The sequence below is a fragment of the Macadamia integrifolia genome, chromosome 3, assembly GCF_013358625.1.
Source record: "Macadamia integrifolia cultivar HAES 741 chromosome 3, SCU_Mint_v3, whole genome shotgun sequence".
Taxonomy (NCBI): domain Eukaryota; kingdom Viridiplantae; phylum Streptophyta; class Magnoliopsida; order Proteales; family Proteaceae; genus Macadamia; species Macadamia integrifolia.
This window is the reverse complement of record NC_056559.1, coordinates 6,606,239-6,627,142: the sequence shown is the minus strand read 5'-3', so window position 1 is coordinate 6,627,142 and position 20,904 is coordinate 6,606,239. Positions and strand designations below refer to the sequence as shown.

The window sequence follows — 20,904 nt, the reverse complement described above, 5'->3', positions numbered from 1 at the left end:
AAGAAGGCCTTTGACACAATTGATTGGAGCTTTCTATTCTCAGTCATGAGGAAATTTGGATTCTTTGAAACCTGGATTGGATGGGTTCATCAGTTGTTGGATTCTGCAAGAATCTCCATTCTTCTGAACGGAGGACCGGTGGGTTTCTTTAATGTCGGTAGAGGGATGAGGCAAGGTGACCCCTTATCTCCTCTCTTATTTGTTTTGGCTGAAGAGGTTCTGTGTAGAGGGCTCAATATGATAATCCGAGAGAATCAAACCCCTAAACGGCCCTCGTGGGATGCCTACCCCTAGTCATATGCTGTTCGCCGACGACATATTCATATTCACCAATGCATCTATAAGGTACGTCAGGAATCTTAAATCCTTCTTAATTATGTATGAAGAATGCTCAGGTCAACACATCAGCTTGGAGAAGAGCAAGGTGTTTTTAGGGAACATCTCTGCTGCTAAAAAGCTTGTAATAGGAGAGAAGATGGGAATCCCAATTTGTAGTTTGCCCACTAAGTATTTGGGTGTGGAAATTTTCAAAGGTAGAGTTAAGAAAGAATTCCTCCTCCCTGTGTTGGACAAAGTTAAAGCGAGACTTGCGGACTGGAAGGGAAGGCTGCTCTCTATGGCAGGTAGAGTGGAGCTCGCCAGAACTGTGGTGACGGGCATACCCATGCATAGCTTCTCTGTATATTGGTGGTCATCTGAGCTCATCAAGATCATGGAGAAGTGGATTCACAACTTCATCTGAACAGAAGATGTTGATATGTGCAGATCTATCACAGTAAGCTGGGATCAGTGCTGCAAGCCAAAATCTGAGGGTGGACTAGGTCTGCGCAGGTTAAGGGAGATCAATGAAGCCCTGCTGTCCAAGGCGGTTTGGAAGACGTAGCATGATGACGACCCAACTTATAGATTTTTTAAAGCTCGCTTCACTAAAGCAGATGGATCTCTTCGAAAAGACCACATGTCCTCTTCGATATGGACGGGTTTCCGGAAATTATGGGAGTTTGTCTCCTTAAATGAAAGATGGATCATCGGGAATGGAAGGAAAATAAATTTTTTAAATGATACATGGCTGGGGCCTAAGACTATCGCTGACCTTATGGAGATAGAACAAAATTCAGACGAAGCATTGAGTGGTAAGGTTGATCGAGTCATTCAGAATTGCGAATGGAATTTCCCCAATTGCCAATCGAGTAGAATGACTGAAATCATCGACACCGTCATGGAAATCCCTCTCCCCCAGTCTGAGTATGAAGATAGGTGTGTTTGGAGCCCCAACACTGATGGGATCTTTTCGACAAAATCAGCATGGAATACAGTTAGGCGGAAAAAGGACTGAATCTCTTGGGAGGTGCTGATCTGGTCTAAGAAATTGCACCCGAGAATTTCTATCTTTGGGTGAAGAATCATGCATGGCAAACTCCCTACTGATGCGGAGGTTATGAAGAGAGGCATCCCTATGGCCTCTAGATGCGAATTATGTAGAAGCTTGAGTGAGGATTTAGATCATATTTTGGTCCATTGCCAGTTTGCAGAGAGAGTTTGGAATATTGTCTATGAATGGTTTAATATTCCCAGTAGAAAGCATGAGTCCCTTCATGATCTGGCTTCATGGTGGAAAAGGAAAATGAAGATAATTAATCTGAAAGAGGTCTGGTCAATCACCTTTGCCATTTCAGCTGAAAACATTTTGAAAGAAAGGAATGGGCGTCGCTTTGAAGATAGACAGAGACAACAAAGGCATGTGATTGAAATGATTAAGAACGACATGAGAGAGACTATTCCTAATGTGAAAACATCAATCAAATCCATGAATGAAATTCTTTGTTGCAGGAGGCTGGGTCTGAACATTCTTAGCGCGGGCATTAAACCCCCCCTAGAAGTTTATTGGTGCAAACCGCTTACGGGGTGGGTCAAGCTAAACTTTGATGGAAGCTCTCTTGGGAACCCTGGTAATGCAGGTGCAGGTGCAATCATGAAAGATCATAATGGCAGGTGTCTCTGGTCTTGCAGCATATATTTGGGGATTAAAGAAAATTATGAAGCAGAATTAGAAGGTCTAATGCATGGTCTCATGAAAGCAAAACAGTTAGTTATTCCATTCCTCTGGGTAGAATCAGATTCAGCTGCTCTGGTTATGTCAATTCATCAGGGAAAAATTCCATGGATGGCTCTGCAGAGATGGAACCATCTAAGGCAATACCTGGGAAGTATTATTACATGGAAAATCACTCACAACTATAGAGAAGGGAACTCGGTGGCAAACTTCCTAGACAAGAAAGCTGCAAAATCAAGATGTTCGACAGTCAATGACGTCTTTCCAGCCCATATCTCTGATATGAGGGTGAGAGATGAATCTTCTAGACCCTCATAGAGGTTTGTGTAGTGAGCGGCCCTAGGTCCTGATGATGGCTATGCCAAAGGTGGGGCCTCGTGGCATGCTTTGTGATTTGTATGTTGATTGCTGGTTTTTTCTTCTTTCTCAATAAATCATCCATTTAGCGAAAAAAAACAATCAATTCACTTATTTATAACCTCATAATCACTTTTTTTTATCAGTTTCATTTTGGGTTGGATTCGATTTGATTATTGGTGGATCCCATTTGGACTGGTTTTCAACCGATCTCAACATACCTTAGTCCATTGGATTGGTTTGATTCAATTCAGGTTTTGGTCGATTTTAGTTGGTTTTATCACTTCGGACTAGGTTTTGACACCCTAATGACCGCTGTCGTAAGATATAAATCAAGATGCCGTCCCAATAAGTAGTACTTAAGCCTAATGTTTGATCCCAAGTAAATAAAAGTTAACCCTTCATATATGGCATGCATGCACTTCCATAAGGGTGTCCATTGCTTCATTGCTTGGTTCGGTTTGGTCTGTTTTTTTGTCACTCAGTTTTGGTTTTGGTATTGATCTGATTTCTTATCATTTTATTGTAATTGGTTTGTAGTGGGTCTACCATTATTTGGTCCGATTTTAGTTTTACATCTGACATAAGGAGATCACTAGGATTTTTTTTTTTTTTTCGATTGATCCGATTTTGTTTCTATTTTTCCCAATTCCATAAAACCCTCCAATGTAAAACCAAACCAATAAGATTTTGGTCCAACCATTTCAGATTGAACTTTAAGAAATAGAAAAGAGAAGAATGTACAATCAAATCTGAACTAGGCCAAATACTTCAACAAGAAGGATGGACACCTAGTTTAAAATTCCCCCACCTTGGGACATTGCCATTAGTAAAAAAGAAAAGCTGACGTACTCAACAAAGGAAAATAAATAAACTAAACTTTATCTAAACCGAAATCTTAACCTATTCGCATCTAGAAGAAGCTCAATCATTAAAAAAAAAAAAAAAAAAAAAACAGAAACTAAGAGACGAGGAGAGCACCACAAGTTTCAAACTTCGCCACTAATTTTGCCAAATAATCCGCAAAACAGAATTAATTTCACAATTATAGTGAACAACCTTCCATTCAATAGATGCAAAGAAAAATTGTAGAGCAATCCACTTTTGCCATAAAAATCACGGCACCACCCGCGGCAAGGTCTTAACACCCTTTCATACATGGTTACACTTTGATATTGCATGCTTAATTTATGTCCAACACGTGATTGGAGTGCTAAGAGCCTGAGTGAAATATATAAGATGGCATGTTGATGAGAAAATTACTAATGTGCGGTGGACATCAATCAATCAATCCCAGTTGCCATCTATACCTAAAATTTTGATAACACCATTAATTGATTCCATTAGATCTTGTTGTGAGGGAGAATCTGTTGCTCGTAAGATCACCTGGTTGTATTAGTCAGCGACCACTACCTTGTTCTTAGATATACCCCTCTTTATCCTTGTAATGGAAGAAAATGGGACAGGAATTGGTCGCTGACTCGTACGATCAGGTGATCGTATGAGCAGCTGATTCTATCTCGTTGTGAGGCATTTAGAGTCCAAAAGGTTTGATTGATACGATTGCAATTTGTTCTTAGACTTAAAAATGGCATTAAAGGAGGTGTGATGAGTGTCACAATAACATTTTGAAAGATATTTCAATCCTTCAACGAATAGAGGAAAAATGATGAATTTAAATTTGTGGTCTTCATGTGGGTGAAGAAAAACTTCTGTTTTATCCATTACTCTCATTATAAATTGGGTTGTACTAAGGCATGGGATTTATATCGATGATCGATGCACCCTCCAGGTAGTTTCTACTTTCTACCCAAACATGACCGCTCATCGTTTTCTAATTTCAAACATGACCGCTCGTCGTTTTCTAATTTGAATCTTCCTAGTCATTTGATAAATGTAGTCTTATATGGCTTTATTTGGTTGTAAAGAACATACAGAAAAAGGAAATCAAATCATCACCGAAAAAATAGAAAATATTATAGCCGTATCTCACATAATTGTGTCACCGACTTTAAATTATAAAAGTTTAATTACTGAATTTAATTTATTTTCCCCACAAATTTTGTTTGATTAAAAAATATGTTTACCAAATATAGTCAGAGTTCTATGTGAGTTATACAATAATAATTGGGAGAAAGATAGGTATGCCGCCAATATCAAGTATGCTAGCGAATAGCACCAATAGGATCACATGATGGAGTATCATTCAGGAAGAATATAGGGTCATTTAAAAAAAAAAAAAAAAAGGAAAAGAGAGATAGACACAATTTTTTTTTTTTTTAGGACAGAGAGATAGACATAATGGGTGCTAGCATACTTGACATCGGCGGTATACCCAACCTTTTCCCATAATTATTAAACTTTCTTTTTTCTTTAAAAGTGATTTCACTTTCCTTCAATTGCAACCAAACGGGAGGAAGAATCATGTTCTCCACCTCTCCCATTGCCATATGGACTCCACTCTTCTTGTTTTTAGTAACCCCACATGGACTCCACTCACTCCTCAGACCGAGAGATCTGTGCTATTAAAAGAGAGTTTGAGTGGAGTCCATGTAGCAATGGGATAGGCGTGCAAGAACATAATCATCCACCCTCACCAAATGGAGCCACAATAATGAAAAACGTAAGTAAAAGGTTTTGCTAAGGCTAGTTCTTGATAGAGAAGATGATTAAGAATCTAATATCAAATTTGTCTTGGGCCATTTCAGCCGGGAAATATAAATTATTTTTAAGAGAGCTCAAGCAGGCGAACTTGTTCATTGAAAAACAAAGGAAACACTATAACCTCAATCAAGGACGATGACCAACAAAAAGAAATAAAAATAGTCATAAATTTGGACCCTTTTATATTATTAAATAGAAATAGGCATATACATCTCCATGCATTAAGGAACTAGGCCAAGCCCCTACGTCGTAGATGGCTTGCCTTTATTGTTATTTTACACTCGAAAAATACAAATTATAAGGCTCTATAGATGAAGAAGAATAAGAAGAATGATGGTGAAACACACACATACACAAACATACATAGCTTTCTCTCTCTCTCTCTAAGCGTAGTTGCATATACCCAGTTCACAGGAGTACCCTTTCTTGCACTTGATGTTGCATTGCCCACAATGCTTCTTGTTGGAGGAAGGGTTGATACATTTACCCCCACAACATATCTCATTGTACTTGCACTTCTTCCCACAAAAACCACAATTGAGTCTGTCTGTTTTCACATTGACACATTTCTTGCTGCAGCAATCAGGTCCAGGGCTACCCTTAGCTCTACATATCCTAGGATATTTGTTACAAGTCATTTGCAGCCTAGGGTTGCTGCTGTAATTTTGTTTCAGGAACCTACCAATTCCCCTCAAAGAAGATGAAGAAGATGATGGTTGTTCACCATTATCTTCTACTTCTACTTCTGCTTCTTCTTCTTCCTCTGGCATTGCTGCTGTGATGCCTATGATTAAGGCCATGGCTATTGCTAGAACAAAGAACAACTTAACCAACTTCATGGTTGGTAAGGGGAGTGGAAGGAATTAGAAATTAGAATGAGGGAAGAGGGAAAAGGGAGACAAGAGGGTATAGATGAAATGAATGGTGAGTCTGAAGAGTGAGTTTGATGGGTTTATATAGAGAGGTTGGCGAGAGAGAGTTGACATGAAGGGCTAAAGAGGAGGAGGTGGGCATACTGTTTACGTTTTGCAATTTTTTTTAGTGGGTTGGTCTATTTCAACGGCTACGTACGAAACTATGAAACCAGAACGTCATTCAAATACCAAATGAGACTTAACTTCTTACTAAGAACAGCAACAGCTAGCAAGGTTAGGCAACATTTCATTAACATCATTAAATTCTTTTATAGAAATGGACTAGGATAGACTATTGTAGCCTGGCGGTTGGAAATCCTACATAAGGTATTTGTGTGAAACAGTGGATGGTAGGCTAGCCCTAATATGGAGTTGGAGTTCCAAAGGTCCAAGCACAGTCTGGTCTGATGAGATTGGTCGAACCGAATTCAGGTTTTAGGACCCAGTTTTTATTCACCCAGGTGAAGGACGAATCCCCTCACCATTGCCATTGCTTGGACCTAATTGAACCAGGGTGGGGTAGTGCATTTTTTTTACCTGTAGAATGGGGGTTTACGATGACATAGAAATTCAATCACATGATCAAATCACCAGGGTTGGGGGGATTCTTCCTTTTTCAGTTGTGAAAGAAAATTTTGTCTAAGATTTTAAATATAATACTTTGATAGTTAGTGGAGAGGGAGAATAATGTGAGTTTACATCGTCAGAATGCGAGAGGACATGCAAATGCATCCTTACACGCTTGACGTGGGGATCTTTTTTTCTTACTTTGAAATATATTAGAAAAAGTTGTGGATATTCAAAAGATTAATGAAAATGTTTTGTCTCTTAAAACAGGTATAAAAGATGTTACCATAAAAAGAAAAAAAAAAAGCATTTTTTAGCCCAAAAAAAAAAACATAAAAGAAAAGTTAGATTGAGCTAAATAAGGTCAACACATGTAAAGTGTATCTAATAAACCCTGCTAAACTGCTAAAATAACAACATCATTCTATCTCCATAAAAAAGGTTACTAGGAATGCCAATGGTTAATAATTTGTTATAAAACCGGATTGAGGTGGCCTGGACCATTGGTTTGACACAGTCCAACCATGAACCATCTACCTAGTCAATTGGTCTTTCAGATTATGAATTCGGGTGGCCCCATCAGCATGAACGTGGAGCCCACACTCAAGATGAGTCAGATGAGGGTTAATTTGGTTAGTCAACTGAGAAACACAAGTCAATAAAAATTTGAGTTAACTGATCATTTCTTAAACTTGGGTGAATTTTCGTGACTCCTGAACAGGTTTCATGCTTTTTTTTACCAGCCCTAGGGGACTTAACAAGTCAATTTACTTCGACCACTTGGGTTTCCTCAACAAGGATAAGGAAACGGCTTGTCACTCCCTGGGAAGTGAGAAGTTGCTTCATCATTTTCTTGGAGCTCAACAAGGAAACAACTTATCACTCCCTGGGAAGTGAGAGGTGTAGGAAAATTATGTGTCAGATTATTGAGAGAGGATGGATACCAAGAACAACGGAGGAGAGTGTAGCTCTGAGGCGGAGGGAATTCTGGGATCCCATGGGGATCGGCCGCCGGATAGAGGTAAACAAAAAAAAATCACTAATTTTTGGTCGGCTGTACATAGGCATCACACCCTCCAGGATCCTGGGGAGGCCCCTAGCGTACAGCATGAGACTGAAACAGGTTCTAACATAAACATAGAGAAGGGGACTGAGACGCAGTCTCAGGTGGAGGCTACCATCGAGGCTTTACCTGTATTTACGGATGGCGGGATTGACCAGAGGGAGAAATCCTATGCTATGGTGACGAAGAGATCCCTTCCGAACATCGAGAACCTGCCAGATCCGATTCATGCAGGGCCCCTCACTAAGGTAGTTATCCCTCAGGAAGCATATGAGGAGAAGCTGCAAAGTTTCAATTTTGCGCTGATCGGGAGAGTCAATTTTCGATTTATTTCGATGAATGATGTGCGAAGTACTGCCAAGGAAGCCTGGAAATTTGAAAGGTAGAGTAACTCTTGCTCCCTTGGGGAAAGGCTTTATTCTTCTCCGATTTGAAATCAAAGGGGACATGTCATCCATATGGAAACGAGGCCCAGTTAAGGTGAAGGGACAAGTCATTCGTTTTTCAGCGATGGCGCCCAGAATTTAGTATGCACGATGACGATACCCAAACTAAATTAGTGTGGATTCACTATCCTGAACTGCCTATGGAATATTTGCATGAGCGAATTTTACTATCAATGGCCAAGGCCTCTGGCCGGCTTGTGGAGATAGACCGTAGGACGAGGAACGCCACTATGGGCAGCTATGCACGTATCCTCGTAGAGGTAGAACTTGGGGGTTCTCGTGTGGAGGAGATCCAGGTGGAGAGAAAGCAACCGAGAACGAACACTCTATTCTGGTTTAAGCAGAGAATTTTGTATGAAGACGAGATTGGAAGATGCTCATTTTGTAAAAAGCTGGGTCATTCTATCACTCAATGCAGGGAGAAAAAAGGTAAGGAGAGGTCCGATGAAGGATTAAAGGGAGATGCAGCTGTGACTCTGGACCAAGGAGGTGTTGGCCGGACAGAGGGTGGGTAGCTCTCACCGGCGGCAAATCCTGATGCTTCCCGTGACATTGGGAGGTCTAATTTGGAAGGAAATATTCCGCCTCTCTTTTCTAAGGAAAATACCATAAACAATGGAAATCCTCCAATGGGAGATTCCCCTCCTATTTTGGAAGGCCATCTGGATAGATTGAATCAAGGTGATTTGGAGATATTCCTCCCAATATCTCATGTTCCTACTAGTAATACTAATGATCCGTTTATGGTGGATAATCCACTTGGTGAAGATGGATATGAATATGGATCAGACCCAGCTGAATCCGAATTCTCTTCCTCTGAGAAGGAAATGCAGGCTTTTGAGGAAGAAAATATGCATAAGGCTGCTGTGCCGATCATGGTAGGTGTGCCAGAAAATGCGGGGAGTGAGAAGGTGCAGTGTAAATTACGCCCTCGCAAGAATAGAGTGTCGTATACTTCTGGTCGTGGAGGAAGAACCCAAGTTAGAGGTGGCAAGAGTGGGAGAACTCAGAACTGGGGCGAGGAGGTTCATGTGGTATCTAGCATGGCGTCATCTCAATATTTAGGAGGCAAGATGATTATTCAACACCAAGAGATTGCGGAACTGGATAATTCCATATGCAGGGCAGAGGAAGAAAGTAGAAAAGGGAAGACAATCGCAGTGATGGGGCAAGCGTCAAGGTTTGACCATGAGACTGTGCTCCATAGGTGATTTTATGAAGATCCTGTTTTGGAATATCAGAGGGATGTGAAAGGCGTTCGGTAAACGCGCCTTGAGGGACATTATAAATAAGAAGGACCCAGACCTTCTGTGTATTGCAGAGCTGATGATCTCTGTGAGTGATTTCCCGAATCTATTTTTTAATAAATTGGGATTTCATAGCGATGTTATCTTTAATCATAGAGCAGATAGAGTCTCTAACCTGTGGATTCTTTGGAAGCGCAATCTGAGAGTGCCCATGGTTGTCTCTAATTCAGAGCAACACATAACTGCCTCCATGACTTGGGGGGCTCATCGAATACAGGTGACATTTGTGCATGCCAGCTGCTCAGAGCAGAGAGAAGATTTTTATGGACGCTTTTGGTGGTGGATTCCCCTTTGGTTCCTACCCTGTGGGCGATGATGGGTGATTTCAACGCCACTCTTCACTCTCATGAAAAGCGAGGCCTAGGGAACTTTAGTCTAGGCTCTGCAGCGGAGTTTGGAGCCATGGTAGATGCTTGCTCCATGTCTCAAGTTCCCTCGATTGGTAGAAAATTCACTTGGACAAACAATCGATGCAGTGGAAATGTTTGTTCGATTTTGGACAGAAGTTTCTGTAACGAAGAATGGCTTGATAGTTTTCAGAACTGTTCCCAATATGTTCTTCAACGTATTGGTTCTGATCATGCCCCATTGCTTCTTATGTCTGAATATAGTCAGAGGCCTCAGAATTGCCCATTTAGATTTCACCGATTTTGGATGGATCATGACGACTTCGATAGAGTGGTGGCGGATTCTTGGTCGGAATGGATTTCGGGAGCTCCTATCTATGTCCTTGTCAATAAGCTTAAAAAGCTTAAGGGTGTGATTGGAGACTGGGCAAGGTTTGTTTTTCCTCACCTGGATAGGGCGCTGGAAGAGGCAAAGAGGGATCTAGCTCAAATTCAGGAGCAGATTGATATACAAGGTATGGATGATCAGTTGTTTGCCTTGGAGGCTGAGGCTAAGACTACCCTGATTAAGGTCATGGAAAATCATGAAAAAATGTGGGCTGAAAAAGCAAGGATTAGATGGCTGAAATTTGGTGATAGAAACTCCAAACTCTTCCACCTTTCTACAAAAATGAGGGGAACAAGAACACGATTAGATCACTTAAGAAGTAGGACGGCTCTATGGTTGATGATCCCATCCAAATAGGGAACTATATAGTTGACTTCTATGAGAATTTTCACAAAGTTACCCCGACTGTTCAGCATGAGGAATTACTGGATAACATTCCCTTGATCTTGAACCAAGCTGATCATTACCACTTGGATGCCCTTCTTGGTGATGCAGAGATTAAAAGGGCTGTGTGGGAGCTTGATCCGAACAGCTCGCCAGGTCCTGATGGCTTCCTTGGGGCTTTCTTCAGAAGATGCTGGCACATTGTGGAAAAAGAAGTGAGCAATGCGGTCAGATATTTTTTCAGCTCAAGCTACATGCTGCAGGGTGTGAACAATAATTTCCTTGTGCTGATCCCAAAGGTTGATGGGGCTGATAACCTAGGTAACTTCTGGCCCCTATGCATGGGAAACTTCTTCGGCAAAATTATTACAAAGGTGATGGCATTGATGTTGGAGCCTCTTCTTCCCAGATTAATATCTGATGAGCAAGTCGCTTTCCAAAAAGGAAAGATTATCCATGATAATATTATTGTTGCTTCAGAGCTTGCGAACTTGATGTTCTCATCCACCAAAGGAGGGGGTATCGGCATAAAAATCGACATCAGAAAAGGCTATGACACAATTTACTGGAAGTTTATCTTTCAGGTTATGCATAGATTTGGTTTCTCTGAGAGATGGATTGGCTGGCTCAACAAAATTCTAATGTCTTCTAAGATATCAATTCTAGTTAATGGAGGACCACAAGGTTTTTTTAATGTGGAACGAGGCCTGAGACAAAGTGATCCGCTTTCGCCGATGCTGTTTATAATTGCAGAAGAAGTTCTATCTCGGGGATTGAAGGGGCTAATCCAGTCGAACCAAATAAAGCCAATCCAGGGCCTAAGAGGCGCTGAAACCCCAGGGCACATCTTGTTCGCGGATGACATCTTTATATTCACCAATGCTTCCCAGAGGTATATCAACACTCTAAAATTTTTTTTGACAAAATATCAAGAATTTTTAGGTCAATGCATCAATCTTGATAAAAGTAAGCTTTTCCTCGGCAAGATTAATTCAGCAAGGAGGCAGAATATCTCTAATATTTTGGGAATTCGAAGTTGTAGCTTCCCTACAAAATATTTAGGGGTTGAAATCTTTAAGGGTCAGTTAAAAAAAAATGCTCTCATGCCTGTTATGGACAGTGTGAAGAAGCGCCTTGCAGGGTGGAAGGGTAAGCTTCTTTCAATGGCGAGAAGAACAGAACTAGTCAGATCTGTGATCTCTAGCATCCCTACTCACAATTTTGCTGTATACTGGTGGCCCTCATCTCTTCTAGCTACTATGGAGAGATGGATGCGAAAATTTATATGGACAGGGGAGGTGAAAAGTACGAGAGCAATTACAGTGAAGTGGAATACTCTGTGCAAGCCCAAAGATGAAGGGAGCCTAGGGATCAGGAAGCTAAGAGACTCAAATAAAGCTATGCTGTGTAAAATGGTTTGGAGAATTAAACATGGGAAATCGAACGCTAGCTCTTTCCTTCGTGCAAGATTTGTTAAGAAGGATGGTAAATTTTCCAAGGGAAGCAGGCCTTCATCAATTGCCTTGGGGATTCGGAAGTCATGGGACTTTGTGTCAGAGTATGAGAGGTGGGTTATTGGCAACGGCAATTTGACAAACTTCTGGAAGGATAAATGGTGGGGACCTAAATCTCTGATGGAGTAGATCCAGACTATGGACCTTTCCCCCCCTAATACTAATGCCAAAGTGTGTGATTTTATCCAGGATGGTCAATGGAACTTCCCTATAGTACAGTCTGAACTTCTAAATAATATTTTTAACTCAATCAAGGAGATAGCTATTTGCCCTGCTCAGATGGAGGACTTCTGCGCCTGGGAATTATCTCCTATGGGGAACTTTTCTACGGCTTCTCCATGGGATAAAATTAGAGAAAAATCCCCAAAAGTTCCTTGGTTCTCTTTGATTTGGAGGAAAGGTCTTCCCCCACGGTATTCTACCCTAGGATGGCGGCTTGCTCATAGGAAACTCCCAACGGACGAGCTGATCAAAGCGAAAGGCATCATGATGGCATCGAGATGCTTCCTTTGCAACCAAGATGAAGATGGCATTGACCATGTCTTTATTCACTATCCATACTCGACTTACATATGGGAAAGGTTCTGTGCTTGTTTTGGGATTTCTTGGCCGATGCATCAATCTATAGAAGGTTTGATAAAATGGTGGAAGTCTAAGGCAAGAATCTTAAACTTAAAAAACCCATGGCTACTGAGCTTCTCAATCGTTGCCACTAATATTTGGTGGGAGAGAAATAGACGAAGCCATGAGGACAAGGCTCGATCTGATGCGCATATTTTTGAATTTATTTGCCATGAGCTTGGTCTTTGTTTGGGTAGTTCGAAGGGTGAAGTGAAGAGCATCAGCAATCTCTCATGCTGCAGGAAATTGGGGTTACATATAGAGGCCCCTAAGTGTATTCCGCCTCTAGAAGTTCATTGGTGTAAACCACATTTGAATTGGTTTAAAATCAATGTAGACGGGAGTTCTCTGGGGAACCCAGGAAGGGTAGGTGCTGGTGGCATTGCTCGTAACAAAAAGGGTCAGATTTGCAAATCTTTTAGTATTTATTTAGGCATTAAAAAAATCTTCGAGGCTGAGTTTGAAGCAGTTTTGGAAGGTCTGATCATGGCAAAGAGATATGGTGCGAGAGAAGTGTGGGTTGAGTCAGATTCTGCTGGTGTGGTGTCTGCTGTGCAGAAGAACCAAGTCCTATGGTTTGTGCTCCAACGATGGAGAGCGATTCTCCCCTATTTGAACTCTATTTCGTGGAAAATTTCTCATTGTTTTCGCGAGGCAAATGTGGTTGCAGATTATTTGGCAAGGAAGGCTTCAAAATCAGGAATCACAGAAACCTCTGTGACATTCCCAAGTTATATTATGATGGAGATTGAAAATGATGCAATGGACATGCATAGATTCAGATTATGCTAGGGTGCTTCTTGCTTTCTCTGCTGATGGCCATGCCGAAGGTGGAGAGAGCAAGTTTCTCTAGTGGTCTCGGCCGTGTTTCCTTTCTTTTTCTGTTGGTGTATTTTTCCCCTTTTTTTTTTTTTTTTTTTTTTTTTTTTTTTTATAGCATCTTTTAACAAGAAAAAAAGCAAACCTAAGTGTCACCTTTGTATAGGAGAACTTTCAATATATGCCTGCGTGGAATTATCATATATAGATCTGTAATAGAAATTGTTAGAAAATTGGTGGGCTGAGTCGTGTCACTTGACACTGTCCTTAAGATCGTAGATGCCCCCATGGTGCAACTGGGAATAATGCAAATCAGCCTTCAAGATAAAACAACCCAATGGCTCCTTCAGTAATCGTGCACTCAACTACTGGACCCCTTCGAATGCTATAGGGCTGTGCTCAAACTAGAAAACAAAACACACTCACAAATATGACTTGTAAAATAAAAAAGAACAATAGAGTTGCAATACATCTATGGATGGCTTAAGACTCAAAAGGGACTCAACTTCTATTACCAAGGCTAAAGCATTCTCACCTCTAATTAAAGAACATTAGAGAGAAAGAATTAAGGGAATTTAAGATGATGAATTAAGAAGATACTTTATTATAAGGAGAATTTAAAACTAAAGAAAAACTGAGACAACATAAATCCTTAGCAACTGAAGAGATAATGAGCCTTAAAGAAGAGAATAAAATGTCTCCAAAACTAAATTGACAAGAAAACGACAAGGTATAGAACTTGTGAATTTAATTTTGTATTTAAAGAACTATTAAAAACTATTTTGAATCTTCATTTGTTTTAAATATTTGTTTAAAACCAACAATTCCCCCACAAGATTCAAAATACTGGTAAAAATAATTAAATACAAAAAAAAATATAGTCTGAAAACATTAGAATGGCAGGACACATCGTTGTAGATGTCTTTCGTACTTGAATCTACACTAGGTCTGATAGGCCACGCTACAGAGTATAGGTGAAGCCAAACTTCTTGAACCTTTCCTCATTGGTGTGGCCGACTGACTTACTATCCATATCCTGCCACCCAATGCCATAATCACTCTTTTTTATATTGTGGACAATTTTGGTCTTTGTCCCCATCTTGGAATCATGAATGTTTAGAGAATCTTCCCGTAAAATTCTCATCTGAGGTGGCCACACCCCCTACATCCACTTAAGTTAGCCCATAGTATGTACCACAGTTAACATACCCCCATCTGACATGAGTATTGGCCAACTAAGAGTTTCATAACTCATCCTCCTTCTCATTGTGGTGAGTACTATCTTCCACATCTAATCCTGAATAGGCACATGATAGTACTAATCAAGTCATCAAGTGATTTCGTTTTTACCCTTTGAACCTAATTCCAGGGATCTCCTATCACATAGGTTGGGTGTCCATCACTTTGACTTATGATATGGGCCTTTAAGCCTATTACTTTAGATGTCTTTGAATAACTTTGATGAGCTAAGGCTTTATAAGCACGTCTACTTCATTCCTCATTGACTTTGAAAAGTCGATATCAATGGTACGTACCATTATTTCATTTTACCTCACCAAGTTATGTTTAAGAATAAATGCCTTTACTTACCATTACAAATCTTGCTTTTAGCCTTTGTAATGACCGCCTGACTATCATAATGTAAATACATTAGAGGCACTGGCATAGGCCATAATGGTATATCTATTACTAGATTCTTTAGCCATTCGGCTTTAGATCCAATTTTTTCAAGCTTCAAAATCAGCTTCTATGGTGGAACCTATATCATAGGTTTATTTAACTGATTTTCAAGAAATCACCCACTATTTTTTTTTTTTTTTTTTTTTGTTAAAAGATGATATTATTAAAATAAAAGGGGAAAATACACCAACATAAAAGAAAGGGAACACAGCCGAGACCCCTAGAGAAACTTACTCTCTCCACCTTCGGCATGGCCATCAGCAGAGAAAGCAAGAAACACCCTAGCAGAATCTAAATCTATGCCTGTCCATTGCATCATTTTCAATCTCCATCATAATATGACTGGGGAATGTCACAGAGGTCTCTGTGATTCCTGATTTTGAAGCCTTCCTTGCCAAATAATCTGCAACCACATTTGCCTCGCGAAAACAATGAGAAATTTTCCACGAAATAGAATTCAAATAGGGGAGAATCGCTCTCCATCGTTGGAGCACAAACCATGGAACTTGGTTCTTCTGCACAGCAGACACTACACCAGCCGAATCTGACTCAACCCACACTTCACTCGCCCTATATCTCTTTACCATGATCAGACCTTCCAAAACCGCTTCAAACTCAGCCTCAAAGATTTTTTTAATGCCTAAATAAATATTGAAAGAGTTGCAAATCTGACCCTCTTTGTTACGAGCACTGCCACCAGCACCTGCCCTTCCTTGATTTCCCAGAGAACTCCAGTCTACATTAATTTTAAACCAATTTAAATGGGGTTTACACCAATGAACTTCTAGAGGCGGAACATACTTAGGGGCCTCTACATGTAACCTCAATTTCCTGCAGCATAAGAGATCGCTGATACTCTTCACTTCACCCTTCGAACTACCCAAGCAAAGACCAATCTCATGGCAAATTAATTCAAAAATATGCACATCAGATCGAGCCTTGTCCTCATGGCTTCGTCTATTTCTCTCCCACCAAATATTAGTGACAATGATTGAGAAGCTCAGCAGCCATGGGTTTTTTAAGTTTAAGATTCTTGCCTTGGACTTCCACCATGTTATCAATCCTTCTATAGATTGATGCATCGGCCAATAAATCCCAAAACAAGCACAGAACCTTTCCCATATGCCAGTTGAGTATGGACAGTGAATAAATACATGGTCAATGCCGTCTTCATCTTGGTTGCAAAGGAAGCATCTCGATGCCATCATGATACCTTTCGCTTTGATCAGCTCGTCCGTTGGGAGTTTCCTATGAGCAAGCCGCCATCCTAAGGTAGAATACCGTGGAGGAAGACCTTCCCTCCAAATCAAAGAGAACCAAGGGACTTTTGGTGATTTTTCTCTAATTTCATCCCATGCAGAAGCCGTAGAAAAATTCCCATAGGAGATAATTCCCAGGCGCAGAAGTCCTCCATCTGATCAGGGCAAATAGCTATCTCCTTGATAGAGGTAAAAATATTATTTAGAAGTGCAGACTATACTATAGGGAAGTTCCATTGACCATCCTGGATAAAATCACACACTTTGGCATTAGTATTAGGGGGGGAAAGGCCCATAGTCTGTATCTCCTCCATCAGAGATTTAGGTCCCCACCATTTATCCTTCCAGAAGTTTGTCAAATTACCATTGCCAATAACCCACCTCTCGTGCTCTGACACAAAATCCCATGACTTCCGAATCCCTAGGGCAATTGATGAAGGCCTGCTTCCCTTGGAAAATTTACCATCCTTTTAACAAATCTTGCACGAAGGAATGAACTAGCATTCGATTTCCCATGTTTAATTCTCCAAACCATTTTACACAACATAGCTTTATTTGAATCTCTTAGCTTCTTGATCCCTAGTCCCCCTTCTTCTTTGGGCTTGCACAGAGTATTCCACTTCACTGTAATTGCTCTCGTACTTTCCACCTCCCCTGTCCATATAAAGTTTCACATCCACCTCTCCATAGTAGCTAGAAGAGATGAGGGCCACCAGTATACAGCAAAATTGTGAGTAGGGATGCTAGAAATCACAGATCTAACTAGTTCTGTTCTTCCCGCCATTGAAAGAAGCTTACCCTTCCACCCTGCAAGGCGCTTCTTCACACTATCCATAACAGGCATGAGGGCAGTTTTTTTTTAACCGACCCTTAAAGATTTCAACCCCTAAATATTTTGTAGGGAAACTACAACTTCGAATTCCCAAAATATTAGAGATATTCTGCCCCCTTGTTGAATTAATCTTGCCGAGGAAGAGCTTACTTTTATCAAGATTGATGCATTGACCTGAAAATTCTTCATATTTTGTCAAAAAAAATTTTAGATTGTGGACATACCTCTGGGAAGCATTGGTGAATATAAAGATGTCATCCGTGAACAAGATGTGCTCTAGAGTTTCAACGCCTCTTGGGCCCTGGATTGGCTTTATTTGGTTCGACTGGATTAACCCCTTTAATCCCCGAGATAGAACTTCTTCTGCAATGATAAACAACATCGGCAAAATCGGATCACCTTGTCTCAGGCCTCGTTCCACATTAAAAAAGCCTTGCGGACCTCCATTAACTAGAATTGAAATCTTAGAAGATATTAGAATTTGGTTGAGCCAGCCTGTCCATCGCTTAGAGAAACCAAATCTATTTATAACCTGAAAGATAAACTTCCAGTCAATTGTATCATAGGCTTTCCTGATATCGATTTTTATGCCAATACCCCCTCCTCTGGTGGATGAGAACATCAAGTTTGCAAGCTCTGAAGCAACAGTAATATTATCATGGATAATCTTTCCTTTTTGAAAAGCTCCTTGCTCATCAGATATTAATCTGGGAAGCAGAGGCTCCAGCCTCAATGCCATCACCTTTGTAATAATTTTGCAGAAGAAATTGCCCATGCATAGGGGCCGGAAGTTACCTAGGTTATCAGCCCCATCTACCTTTGGTATCAACACAAGGAAATTATTATTCACACCCTGTGGCATGTAGCTCGAGCTGAAAAAGAATCTGACTGCATTGCTCACTTCTTTTTCCACAATGTGCCAGCATCTTCTGAAAAAAGCCCCAGGGAAGCCGTCAGGACCAGGCGAGCTATCCGGATCAAGCTGCCACACAGCCCTTTTAATCTCAGCATTACCAGGAAGGGCATCCAAGTGGTACTGATCAGCTTGGTTCAAGATCAAGGGAATGTTATCCAGTAATTCCTCATGCTGAACCGTCGGGGTAACTTTGTGAAAATTCTCATAGAAATCAACTATGTAGTTCCCTATTTGGATGGGATCATCAACCATAGAGCCATCCTGCTTCTTAAGTGATCTAATCGTATTCTTATTCCTCCTCATTTTTGTAGAAAGGTGGAAGAATTTGGAATTTCTATCACCAAATTTCAGCCATCTAATCCTTGCTTTTTCAGCCCACATTCTTTCATGATTCTCCATGACCTTAATCAGTGTAGTCTTAGCCTCAGCCTCCAAGGCAAATAATTGACCATCCATACCTTGTATATCAATTTGCCCCTGAATCTGAGCTAAATCCCTCTTTGCCTCTTCCAGTGCCCTATCCAGGTGAGGAAAAACAGACCTTGCCCATTCTCTGATCACACCCTTAAGTTTTTTAAGCTTATTGACAAGGACATAGATAGGCGCTCCCGAAATCCATTCCGACCAAGAATCCGCCACCACTCTATCAAAATCATCATGATCCATCCAGAATCGGTGAAATCTAAATGGGCAATTCTGAGGCCTCTGACTATAATCAAACATAAAAAGCAATGGGGCATGATCAGAACCAATACGTTGAAGAACATATTGAGAACAATTCTGAAAACTGTCAAGCCATTCTTCGTTACAGAAACTTCTGTCCAGAATCGAATAAACATTTCCACTGCATCGATTGTTTGTCCAAGTGAATTTTCTGCCAATCGAGGGAACCTGAGACATGGAGCAAGCATCTACCATGGCTCCAAACTCCACTGCAGAGCCTAGACTAAAGGTCCCTGGGCCTCGCTTTTCATGAGAGTGAAGAGTGGCGTTGAAATCACCCATCATCGCCTATGGGGTAGGAACCAAAGGGGAATCAGCTGCCAAAATCGTCCATAAAATTCTTCTCTCTGCTCTGAAGCAGCTGGCATGCACAAATGTCACCTGAATTCGATGAGCCCCCCAAGACATAGAGGCAGTTATATGTTGCTCTGAATTAGAGACAACCACGGGCATTCTCAGATTGCGCTTCCAAAGAATCCACAGGTTAGATACTCTATCTGCTCTATGATTAAAGATAAAATCGCTATGAAATCCCAATTTATTAAAAAATAGATTCGGGAAATCACTCACAGAGATCATCGGCTCTGCAATGCACAGAAGGTCTGGGTCCTTCTTAATTATAATGTCCCTCAAGGCACGTTTACCGAACGCCTTTCGCATCCCTCTGATATTCCAAAATAGGATCTTCATAAAATCACTTATGGAGCACAGTCTCACAGTCAGACCTTGACGCCTGCACCGTCACTGCGATTGTCTTCCCTTTTCTACTTTCTTCCTCTGCCCGACATGTGGCATTATCTAGTTCCGCAATCTCTTGGTGTTGAATAATCATCTTGCCTCCTAAGTACTGAGATGACGCCGTGCTAGAGACCACATGAACCTCCTCGCCCCAGTTTTGAGTTCTCCCACTCTTGCCACCTCTGACTTGGGTTCTTCCTCCATGAGCAGTGGTATACGACACTCTATTCTTGTGAGGACGTAATTTACTCTGTACCTTCTCACTCCCCGTATTTTCTGGCACACCTACCATGATCGGATTAGCAGCCTTATTCATATTTTCTTCCTCAGAAGCCTGCATTTCCTTCTCAGAGGAAGAGAAATCGGATTCAGCTGGGTCTGATCCATATTCATATCCACCTTCACCAAGTGGATTATCTACATAAACGGATCATGGGTATTTGTAGTAGGAACGTGAGATATTGGGAGGAATATCTCCAAATCACCTTGATTCCTATCCATACTACATTCCAAAATTGTAGTGGAATCTCCCATTGGAAGATCTCCATTATTTATAGTATTTTCCTTAAACAAAAGAGGCGGAATATATCCTTCCAAATTAGCCCTTCCCATGTCACTGGAAACATCAGGATTTGTCGCCGGTGAGAGCCGCCCATACTCTGTCCGGCCACCACTTCCTTGGTCCAAAGTCACAGCTGCATCTCCCCTTAAGCCTTCATCGGACCTCTCCTTACCTTTCTTCTCCCTGCATTGGTTGCTAGAATGACCCAGTTTTTTACAAAACGAGCATCTGTCAATCTCGTCTTCATACAAGATTCTCTGTTTAAACCAGAATAAAGTGTTCGTTCTCGGTTGCTTTCTCTCCACCTGGATCTCCTCCACACGAGAACCCCCAAGTTCCACCTCTACGAGGATACGTGCATAGCTACCCATAGTAGCGTTCCTCGTCCGACGGTCTATCTCCACAGGGCAGCCAGAGGCCTTTGCCATTGATAATAAAATTCGCTCATGCCAATATTCCATAAGCAATTCAGGATAGCGAATCCAAACTAATTTAGTTTGGGTATGGTCATCATGAATACTAAATTCTGGGCTCCAACGCTGAAATCGAATGACCTATCCCTTCACCTTAATTGGACCTCGTTTCCACATGGATGACATGTCCCCTTCGATTTCAAATCGGAGAAGAATGAAGCCTTTCCCTAAGGGAGCAAGAGTTACTCTACCTTTCAGATTCCAGGCCTCCTTGGCAGCACTTCGCACATCATTCATTGAAATATAACGAAAATTGACTCTCCCGATCAGCGCAAAG

The 20,904-nt window shown here is 41.1% G+C and overlaps 5 protein-coding genes across 5 annotated transcripts; 3 read left to right on the top strand and 2 right to left on the bottom strand.

Annotated features, from left to right (window-relative positions):
* Positions 1 to 280: 280 nt before the first annotated feature.
* Positions 281 to 742, top strand: LOC122073753. Its single transcript, XM_042638378.1, has one exon. The coding sequence runs from the start codon at positions 281 to 283 to the stop codon at positions 740 to 742; it is 462 nt and encodes a 153-aa protein (XP_042494312.1).
* A 4,544-nt stretch (positions 743 to 5,286) lies between these two features.
* Positions 5,287 to 5,984, bottom strand: LOC122072948 (stigma-specific STIG1-like protein 1). Its single transcript, XM_042637391.1, has one exon. The coding sequence runs from the start codon at positions 5,911 to 5,913 to the stop codon at positions 5,458 to 5,460; it is 456 nt and encodes a 151-aa protein (XP_042493325.1). The 5' UTR covers positions 5,914 to 5,984; the 3' UTR covers positions 5,287 to 5,457.
* Positions 5,985 to 9,686: 3,702 nt separating this feature from the next.
* Positions 9,687 to 12,133, top strand: LOC122073749. Its single transcript, XM_042638375.1, has 3 exons — positions 9,687 to 10,289; positions 10,520 to 11,382; positions 11,611 to 12,133. The coding sequence occupies exons 1-3, from the start codon at positions 9,687 to 9,689 to the stop codon at positions 12,131 to 12,133; spliced, it is 1,989 nt and encodes a 662-aa protein (XP_042494309.1).
* A 360-nt stretch (positions 12,134 to 12,493) lies between these two features.
* On the top strand, positions 12,494 to 13,417 carry LOC122073748. The gene has a single exon (XM_042638374.1). The coding sequence runs from the start codon at positions 12,494 to 12,496 to the stop codon at positions 13,415 to 13,417; it is 924 nt and encodes a 307-aa protein (XP_042494308.1).
* Positions 13,418 to 13,589: 172 nt separating this feature from the next.
* On the bottom strand, positions 13,590 to 19,136 carry LOC122073747. The gene is made up of 3 exons (XM_042638373.1): positions 17,440 to 19,136; positions 15,428 to 16,000; positions 13,590 to 13,629 (listed from the first exon to the last, which is right to left on the bottom strand). Exons 1-3 carry the CDS (start codon positions 19,134 to 19,136, stop codon positions 13,590 to 13,592), a joined length of 2,310 nt encoding a protein of 769 aa, XP_042494307.1.
* Positions 19,137 to 20,904: the final 1,768 nt, after the last annotated feature.